The sequence below is a fragment of the Somniosus microcephalus genome, chromosome 30 (genome assembly GCF_052327205.1).
Source record: "Somniosus microcephalus isolate GS21.2 chromosome 30, FLI_Smic_1.0, whole genome shotgun sequence".
Taxonomy (NCBI): Eukaryota; Metazoa; Chordata; class Chondrichthyes; order Squaliformes; family Somniosidae; genus Somniosus; species Somniosus microcephalus.
Window position 1 is genome coordinate 31,726,791 of NC_141016.1, and position 10,548 is coordinate 31,737,338.

Here is a 10,548-nt window from a genome sequence, read left to right on the forward strand (position 1 = left end):
ACTTGCATTTATTTAGCGCCTTTAATGAAAGATAAACGTCGTAAGATGATTCACAAGGAGAAAACTGATATAGAGTGAAAGCCGAAGGTATTAGAACAGGCGACTAAAAACCTGGCCATTCGGGTAGTTTCAAGAGCAGGTCTTAAACCAGGAGAGGCGGCAGGTTTGGGGAGCGAATTCCTGATCTTGGGACCTAGACAGCGAAATGCACGTCCGCCAATTCTGGGCGAAGGAACTCGGTGATGCAGAAGAGGCCACATTTGGAGAACAGTGGAGTTCCCGAAATGACTAGAGCTGGAGGCGGTTATATTGATAGGGGGAGGGGGGGGGGGGGGGGTTGAGTCCATGAAGGTATTTGAACCTAAGGATGGTAATTTAAAAGTGGAGGCTTTGGCGGACAGGAAACCAATGGAGACCAGTGATCACAGGGAAGCTGGTGAGTGTGACTTGGTGCGGGTCAGGATTTCAGGAATTTTTGGGTGAGCTGCAGGTTATGGAGGGTGCAGGATTGGAGGACGGTGTTTCAGCAGCAGATGGGCTGAGGTAGGGACGGAGGTGAGCGATGATAGAGGTGGAAGTTGGCGGTCTTTGTGACGGAGAGCACGTGGGATTGGAAGTTCAGCTCGGTGGGCAAATGCGCGCCGAGTTTGCAAATCAGTTCCATTGTGCAGCATAAAAGTGTAGACAGATGTGTTGGAGATGCATTGGTGTAATTTTCATTATTCTGTGTATAAGTGTGTACAGATGTTCTTGGGATATACTTGTGTAAGTTGCATAATGCAGTGTGTAAATTAGGACATATATTCTGGTTACGGACTTATGTCAGTTCCAATATTTTGTATTTATGTGTAGACTGATTTTCTGAGGGCTTGTATTTCCACACGGTGCATTCTGCAGTACGCATTGCGCAGCAGAAGTGATAAATAAAGCTGTGGACTGTAAGCTAGTAAAACGGGGGGAGCAATCTGGTGAAATTAACATAAGCCTGAAGATAAAAGAAATAGGAGATGCGAGTAAATGTCAGACCAAGGTAATGAATACGGGTAAAATTAACGGTTAGCGAACATATACACTTATAGATCAGAATTATAAATTGATTGTTAAAAATAAAATGAGTGGAACAACTAATAAAAACAATTTAAATTGGCTGTACAGCAATGTGCACAACATTCGAAACCAAACGGTAAAACTGGGGGCAATAAATCGAACGATGGAGAAATGAATAGAATATTATCCTGAAAGGATTAGAGGAAGTCGGGTGGGAGGAGGCTCTTGTGGAGAATAAATTCCGGATTGGACCCTTTGGGCCGAATGGCCTGACTCTGTGCTGTACATTCTATATAATTCTCTGTAATATGTAAGTGCAGAAAGATTTTCCGGGATATAATATCATGTACCTGTTCCAGACACATTAAAAGCAACTTTTTCTTAAACTGGAGAAGCAGCAATGTTTGGATTGAGTGATGAGGTAAATGTGTATTGGAAGTTTAATCCGCCGATATTGCTCTCTAACAGAACACGTGCAGTTAAGGCTGTCCGACGGTGGAAGCCCATGTGCTGGGCGAGTGGAGGTATATTACAGTGGGACCTGGGGCTCAGTTTGTGATGATTCCTGGGACTTGGCCGACGCTAACATGGTTTGCAATCAGCTGGGTTGCGGAAATGCGGTGGGTGTGGAACCTCCTGCTGCTTGTGGACCAGGCTCAGGCCCAGTTTGGTTGGATGAACTGAACTGTTGGGGTAACGAATCGTTTCTCTGGGAATGTCCCTCAGCACCGTGGGGTAAACACGACTGTGCTCATAAAGAAAATGTGAGGGTGGTGTGTTCAGGTAAGGGCGCTTTCTATCTGCACATTTTCTGCAGGGTTATATGCGAGGCTTTACTCGGGAGAGTTTCCATAGAATCTACAACACCGAAACCGGCCATTTGACCCAACTGGTCTGTGTGATGTTTATGCTCCGCACCTGCCTCCTCACTCCGTACTTCATCTAACTCTATCTCCATATCCTTCTGTTCAGTCTCCCTCGTGTACTTATCTAGCTTCACCTAAAGGCATCTACGCTATTCGCCTGAACTACTCTATGTGGTAGCAAGTTCCACATTCTAACCACTCTCTGGGTAATGAGCTTTCTCCTGAATTCACTGTTGGATTTATCAGTGACTATTTTACATTTATTGCACCTAGTTTTGGACTCCCCACAATTGGAAACATATTCTCTATGTCTACCCTATCTATCCCGTTCATAATTTTAAAGATCTCTATCGAGACAGCCTTCAGCCTTCTCTTTTCTAGAGAAAAGAGCCACAACCTGTTCAGCATTATTTGATAATTCTAACCTCTGAGTTCTGGCTTTATTCTTGTAAATCATTTTTTGCACTTTCTCCTGTGCGTGTATATCCTTTTTGTAATATGGTGACCAGTATAGTATACAGTGTGTTCTAACCAAGCTTCCATACAAGTTTAAAGTCATTTACTTACTCTTCAATGATACTGCTCTAGAATGGAACCTCCGTGCTTTGTTGGATTTCCATGACCGTGTTAACTTCCGTTGCTACTTTTAATTATTTCTTCAAGTTCATCTTCTGTTCCTCTAGCCCAGTTAAACTTTTATTTTCCAAGGATTATGAGGCTTCATTATGCCTCCTTTCAAAGTGCACCAGCGAACACTTACCTATGTTAAAATTAATTTACCGTTTACACGCCCATTCTGCAAATTTATTAATGTCTTCTAATATTTTATTGCAATCTTCCTCGGTATTAACTATAGCCCCCAACTTGGTGTACTCCATAAATGTTGAAATTGTACTTCAAAATCCCAGACCCTGCACCGATCCCTGTGGAGCACCAATTCTGAGCTTCCACCGGTCTGATTAACTACCTTTAACCGCAACTCTTTATATTCTGTTTTGTAGCCAGCTGGCTATCTGTTCTGCTACATGTCCTCTGCCTCCACATCGTCTGACGTCAGTTATGATTCTAAGATGTGCTAACTTATGGAAGGCCATTTTAAAACCCATGTATATTACATCTGCCACAAAATAATTCAAGTAGGTTGGTAAAGCATGAACTTCTCTTTGAAATCAAGTTTGCAGACAAGAGAAAGCTGGGTGGGCATGTGTGTTGTGAGGAGGATGCCGAGAAACTCCAGTATGATTTGGACAGGTTGGGTGATATGGCAGATGCATTATAATGTGGATAAATGTGAGGTCATCCACTTTGGAGGCAAAAACAGGAAGGCAGATTATTATCTGAACGGCAATAGATTGGGAGAAGTGGAAGTGCAACGAGACTTTGGTGTCCTTGTGCACCTGTCGCAGAAGATAAGCATGCAGGTGCAGCAGGCGGTTAAGCAGACACATGGTATGCTGGCCTTCGTAGCGAGAGGGTTTGAGTACAGGAGCAATCTGTTTTTGCTGCAGTTGTACAGGGCCTTGGTGAGAGCACACCTTGAGTATTGTTAGCAGTTTTGGTCGCCTTATCTGAGGAATGATGTTCTTGCCATGGAGGGAGTGCAGCGAAGATTCACCAGACTGATACCTGGGATGGCAGGAATGACGTAGGAGGAGAGATTGGGTCGATTGGGCTTATACTCGCTGGAGTTTAGAAGAATGAGAGGGGATCACATTGAAACTTATAAAATTCTAACAGGACTAGACAGACTAGATGCAGGATGGATATTACTGATGGCGGGGAGTCCAGAACCAGGGGTCACAGTCTAAAGATAAGGGGTAAGCCATTTAGGACAGAGATGAGGAGGAATTTCTTCACCCAGAGAGTGGGGAACCTGTGGAATTCTCTACCAAAGAAGGCAGTTGAGGCCAATTCATTAAATATATTCAAGAAAGAGTTAGAGATATGTCTTAAGGCTAAAGTGATCAAGGGATTTGGGGAGAAGGCAGGGTCAGGGTACTGAGTTTGGATGATCAGCCATGATCTCATTGAATGGCAGAGCAGGTTCGAGGGGCCGAATGGCCTACTCCTGCTCCTATCTACTATTTTTCTATGTGCTGATTATTCTTTATTATAGACAATAGCAAAATACTGTGGATGTTGGAAATCTGAAATAAAAACAGAATAAGCTGGAAATATTATGCAGGCCAGGCAGCATCGGTGAAAATACAGACGTTTCAGGTCGATGACCTTTCGTCAGAACTGGAAAAATATGTAACAGTTATTTAAGCAATTACAGAGTCAGGAAAGCGGGGAGAGGAGGAAAGAACAAACGGGACGTCAAGAAAGATTAATTGAAAAAAGGGATGTTGGTGCAAGGCAAAAGGACATGGTAATGGGACAATAAAGGAATAAAAGATGGATCTACAGAAGGTGGGAATGGGAATAGAAGAATCATTCGCAATGGCCGCCATCTGAAAAAATTCGGGCATATGTAGTGTCCGTGTGTTGATAAAGAAACTGAAGACAGGAGTTGGTTCATAGGTATTTACTAAGCAAAGTCTTGGGGGGGGGGGTTCTAACGGATATACACAATATACAGGCTTATATAGCCCGAGTGGCAATTACCGGCATTACAGCACACCTGGGGCTCTTAAAGGCACATACACTACAATTCCTCCCCTTTTAGCTAACCAGTACATCATATTTTAAGTAATTATTAATTACATGTTATAACCAAAATAATATACGTTGCTGTAGTTAATTAATTATAAGTCAGTCTCTCAGGAGGCTTCCTGACTCGGTCCGGATAATGCCTCGGGGGTGTAGTAGTTTCTGGTGGTGTAGTAGGTTCTTCTGGCAAGGCTGATTCGGCTTGAATGCCAGTGTTGGGTTCATCGGGTTCCAGTATCACCAGATCGGAGGTAGATATGGGTATCTCTACTTCATCATTAGATGTATAGAGTTGTGGTGTAGGTTGTCACTTTTTGGATGACTTTATGATTTGGTCAGCATGGCGCCTTATTATGCTTTCTCCGATGTCCACGGTATATATCTGTGGTCCTAGTCGTGTGCAGATAGTTCCAGGCTGCCACTTCTCGGTACGGTAGTCCCGGGCCAAAACTTGTTGACCTATCTGGAAGGTTCTAGTTGGCCTTTCATTCATGCCTTGAAACTGTCGGTTCTCCACGTCCCTTCTGATGTTGGGCTTGACCAAATCCAGCCGGCATCTTAGGTTTTATTGAAGAACATCATGGCGGGAGTTTGGTTGGTAACTATATGTGTTGCATTCCTGTATGCGAATAAGAAGTTATCCACCTTGTGCTGAAGTTTTATGTCTTCATTACCCATGGCCTTTATGGCCTTCTTGAAGGTCTGGACAAACCTTTCAGCCAATCCATTGGTGGCGGGATGGTATGGGGCGGACGTGTAGTGCTTAACCCCATTGTTTTTTAAGAACTTCCTGAATTATTTGGACACAAATTGCGGTCAATTATCAGAACAGATCTGTTCAGGCAGTCCATTCCTGGCAAATATGGTCCTTAATACTGTGATGGTTTTTTCCGTGGTGGTGGAGGACATCTTTATTACCTCCGGCCACTTGGAGTGTGCATCAACCGCGATTAAGAACATTGAGTCCATAAATGGACCAGCAAAGTCGATGTGTACCCTTTGGCAGGGAGATGAGGGCCACTCCCATGGATGTAGAGGAGCTTGTGGTGGAGCGTTTTGGACCTTCTGGCATCCTAGGCAGCTCTTGGTCATTTCTTCGATGTCTCCATCGATACCTGGCCACCATACTAGGTTCTTCATTTTCACTCCACCCAGTTGCCCCTCGTGAAGCTCCTTCAGCAATTTATCCTGGAGTTTGGGTGGAATCATCACTCTGGATCCACACATCAAGGTTCCTTGGCACACTGACAACTGTTCTCTTCTTTGCGAGAATGCTGGCAACAGTGGTTCGCCATGTGCTGGCCATCCCTTCACTGTTAAATCGTAGACTCGTGAGAGAGTCGTGACATTTCTCGTTTCCCTTTCAATGGCAGAATTTGTTACTGGTAGACATTCGACTATGGTAGAGTGGAACATCTCCACTGGGTCTACTGTAGGTGCCTCTTCTACCATTGGCAATGGTAGGCGCGATAAACCACCAGCATTCCCATGCTGTTTTGATCCTTTGTATTCTATGTCATATTGGTGTGCCCCTAGAAAAAGGGACCACCTCTCTAGACTTTGCGCTGTCATAATGGGAACATACTTTTTAGGGTTGAATATGGAGATGAGGGGTTGATGGTCAGTCAACAAGGTAAATTTTTGTCTGTGTAGGTAATGGTTGAATTTCTTCACTCCCCATACCAGGCTGAGTGCTTCCCTGTCGGTGTGGGCATAGTTACGCTTAGCTGAGTTCAATGAGCGTGACGCAAAAGCTATCGGCCGTTCCGAGCCATCAGGGAATCTATGCGATAATACCACTCCTACGCCATAAGGGGATGCATCGCACGCCAGTATGATTGGCAGTGATGGGTTGTACTGAGGCAAAACTTCCTTGGACGTGATTAAGTCTTTGCATTTATGGAAGGCACGTTTACTGTCTTCGCTCCATTTCCAAATTACTGCTGTTTGTAGTAGTTCATTAAGAGGGTGCAGAAGAGTTGATAAGTTCAGTAAAAATTTATGATAGTAATTTATCAATCCCAGGAACGACCTTAATTGTGAAACATTTTCAGGTGCTGGGGCTTTTATGACTGCTTCAATTTTTTCAGGTGACTTATGCAACCCTTCCTTATTAATTATGTGGCCAGAATATGATATTTGTTTCTGCAATAATTTGCACTTGGGGCGATTTGCTCGTAGGCCCTGTTCTCTGAGCCTAGTGAGCACCTACTCCAAATTGGCAAGGTGCTCGTTGTCGTTTTCTCCTGTTACAAGGATGTCGTCTAGGTAGCATTGAGTCCCCGGAATCCCTTGGAGGACTTGCTCCATAGCTCTTTGCCAGATAGCTGGAGCTGATGCTACTCCGAAAACCAGTCGATTGTACTGGTACAGGCCTTTGTGTGTATTTATCGTGAGATACTTTCTAGAGGCCTCTTCAACCTCCATCTGTAGATATGCCTGTGCCAAGTCAATTTTGGTGAAACGTTTCCCTCCGGATAGTGAGGCGAAAATATCTTCTATCCTCGGAAGAGGATACTGTACCATGTGAAGGACCGGGTTTACAGTCACCTTGAAGTCTCCAGAGATGCGAATTTTTCTCTGTTCTTCAGATTTATCATTATTCAACGTTTTCTTCATGACCGGGACGATGGGTGTTGCCCACTCGCTCCAATCTATCTTGGATAATACGCCTGCCTTTTCCAAATTCTCCAGCTCTGCCTCGACTGCTGGACGAATTGCGTATGGTACCGGCCTTGCCTTTAAAAACTTGGGAATTGCCGCATCTTCCACTTTTATTGAGGCGGTGATGCCTTTCAAGGTTCCTAGTTTCTCTTGAAACACTTCCTTGGCGTTGGCCAAGATGTTTTTTAATCATTCAGGTATGACGTCATCGTCATTTTTTTTCTTACTGGTCACTGTCAGTGCCTGAATGGAGTGCCAGTCTAACCGTATCTTCCTGATCCATTCGCGTCCCAACAGAGGTGGACACCATCTTGTAGAACGTATAAATACAACTTCTGTATTTCCTTGCCGTTGTATACAACAGGCACCCTTATTTTTCCTTTGGGGGTATACTTTCTGCCCCGTATAGGTTTTCAAGATAATGGATGTGTCTTTTAAAGGTATATGCGGAAATAGCCGCTCATAATCCCGTCGATTTATGATGGTCAGAGCTGATCCTGTATCTAGCTCCATTTAAGCTGGGGACCCTGCTATCATGAGGGTAACCCAAATGGTCTGGTAATCTTCTTTGGCAATTACATTATGTAATTTGAGACAGCTTAGTCTCTTGTTTCTGGAGTCGCTATCACCCTTCTGGTCTTCGGAGCTACTGTCCTTCATCATTTGTACCTTTCTGTACTTTTCTTTATTGATTTTTTTTTTCCTGTCCATGGATTTTTTTGGCGCAGATTGGCATACCCGTGCAATGTGTCCAATCTTTCTGCATTGCCTGCATGCTTTGTCCTTGAACCAGCAGTCCCTCTGGTCATCATGGGTGAATCTGCCGCAGTGATAACATCTCTCAAAACCCTGTGTCATTTCATGGGTGCCGAAGCCCTGTGTCTTTTGCTGTATCTCTGCAGCTCCTTCGTATGATACAGCCATACTGAAAGCCTTGTCCAGTGTCAAATCTTTCTCCGAAAGCAGCCTTTTCTGTGTTCCTTCACTTTGGAGACCACAGACGAATTTGTCTCGAAGAGAATCTGCCAGTCCTGCCCCGAATTGGCAGTGCTTTGATAGCTTTCTTAATTCGGTGAGGTAATCAGCGTTACTTTCATTCTTGTGCTGATTCCTCTTGAAGAATTTGAATCGTTCCGCTATCAGCAGCGGTGTTGGGTTTAAGTGCTCCTGTAGGGTATCAACAATTTCCTTAAAATTCTTGTCCTTTTGTTTGGCTGGAGTGATTAAGTTTCGTAACGGCCCGTATGTCTTTGCGCCCATTAGATTTAGAAGTACTGACACCTTTTTATCATTTTCTATTCCATTTGCTGTGCAATATACCTCCACTCTTTCCACATATGTGGTCCAGTCCTCTATATCGTTTTCAAAAGCATCAATATTGCCAGCCTTAGTCATCCTGGAAAAAAAATGGCGCTTCCCGCGCTTTTCTTTCTTTGCTGCTACTGCTGACAACGCTGTTTTCCGCGTTTTAAATTTTTTTTAATTTACAGCTGGAGACTCGTTCCCGCTGGACTCTCTGGGACTTTTCCCCCCCTCTGCTAGGTCCGAACGCCGACCTGCTTTGCAGCGCCGGCCATCTCCTGAGTGCTCCCCCCTGTCTGTTTCTGCTTGTTTCCGGCTTTGCTGCTTGGCCTTGCCGCAGATCCAGCCGATGGAGCCCCAGCCCGCCCAGGAAGGATTATTGCAGTACCTGCCACCAGCTCGGCTGGCTGGTGAAACCACAGTTTTTTTTTCTTGCTTTTCTTCGACTTTGGACGTCTGAGGAATCGATGTCCTTGAGGTGCTGCCGAATTGCAGGTAAGTCCGTTTCCAATTCGTCACCACTGTTGTATCCGTGTGTTAATAGAGACAGTGAAGGCAGGAGTTGGTTTCACAGGTGTTTACTGAACAAAGTCTGGAGGTGAACTACTGATACAACACAATATACAGGCTTATATAGCCCGAGTGGCCTTTACCGGCATTACAGTACACAGGGGGCTCTTAAAGGCACATACACTACAGTATTATAGTAGTATGGATAGAGGGTTAGTTAACAGACAGAAAACAGAGTGTAAGTATAAACAAATCTTTTTCAGGCTGGCAGGCTGTAACTAGTGGGGTGCCGCAATGTTCTATGCTGGGGCCTCAGCTTTTTACAATCTATATTCATGACCTAGATGAATGGACCGAATGTAATGTATCCATGTTTGCTGCTGCTAAAAAAGCTAGATGTAACAGGAAGCAGTGAGAAGAAACAGTCTGCAGTGGGATATAGAGAGACTAAGTGAGTGGGCAGTAAGGTGGTAGATGGAGTATTATGTAGGGAAATGTGAGGTTATTCACTTTGGTGCAGGCAGGTGCGTGCACATAGCGATCTTGCACTTACCTCCTCAGCAATCTCCAGCCAGGCAGCCTTTGTCTGCTGAGGAGGGTTCCTCCGGCCATCGGGTATCATAGAGTCATCAAGTCATATCAGCACAGAAGGAGGCCATTCGGCCAAACTAGTCCGGGCCGGCTCTCTGCAGAGCAATCCAGTCAGTCCCATTCCCCCGCTCTATGACTGTAACCCTGCAAGTTTGTACCCTCAAGTGCCAATCCAGTCAGTCTGTGAAAACATTGAGTGTGTCCGCTTCCAACACTTCCATCGAAAGCGAGTTCCAGGTCCTCACCACTCACTGCGTAATAAGGTTTTTTCTCACATTCCCCGTATCTGTTGTCCAAAATCTTAAATCTGTGTCCCCGAGTCCTTGTATCATCAACTAGTGGGAAGTGCCTTTCCCCGTCTAGCCTATCCAAACCCGTCATAATCGTGTACACCTGTATCAAGTCACCACTCAACCTCCTTGCCTCTAATGAAAACAAGACCAACTTCTCCAACCTGTCCTTGTAGTAAAGAACCCCCATTCCCGGAACTATTCTGGTAAATCCCCTCTGCACCATCTCAATGGCCTTCACATCCTTCCTAAATTGTGGTGACCAGAACTGGATGGAATACTCCAGTTATGACATAACCAGCACTTTATAAAGATTCAGCATAACTTCTCTACATTTGTACTCAATACCTCTATTTATGAAACCCAAGATCGGATATGCTTTGCTAACCACTTTCTTAATATTTCCTGCCACCTTCCGGGACATTATCTCTCAGTTCCCTCATTCCCTGCACACTCTTTAAAACTGTACCATTAAGTGGATATCGCCTCTCCAAGTCCCGTCTGTCAAAATGCATCACCTCACACTGCTCTGCATTAATTTCCGTCTGACATGTTTCTGCCCATTCTGCTAGCCTTCCTATGTCCTGTTCGAGTCGTTTGGTATCGTTCTCATTGTATGCTAGACC

The 10,548-nt window shown here is 44.6% G+C and overlaps 1 protein-coding gene across 1 annotated transcript in view; it reads left to right on the forward strand.

The window, feature by feature from the left end:
• Positions 1-345: 345 nt before the first annotated feature.
• Positions 346-10,548, forward strand: part of LOC147098097 (scavenger receptor cysteine-rich domain-containing protein DMBT1-like) — a 158,683-nt gene continuing 148,480 nt past the window's right edge. The window contains exons 1-2 of the mRNA XM_085970819.1: positions 346-436; positions 1,516-1,830. Of these exons, the coding sequence (XP_085826945.1) occupies positions 346-436; positions 1,516-1,830 (406 nt within the window). The remainder of the gene's footprint in view (positions 437-1,515; positions 1,831-10,548) is intronic.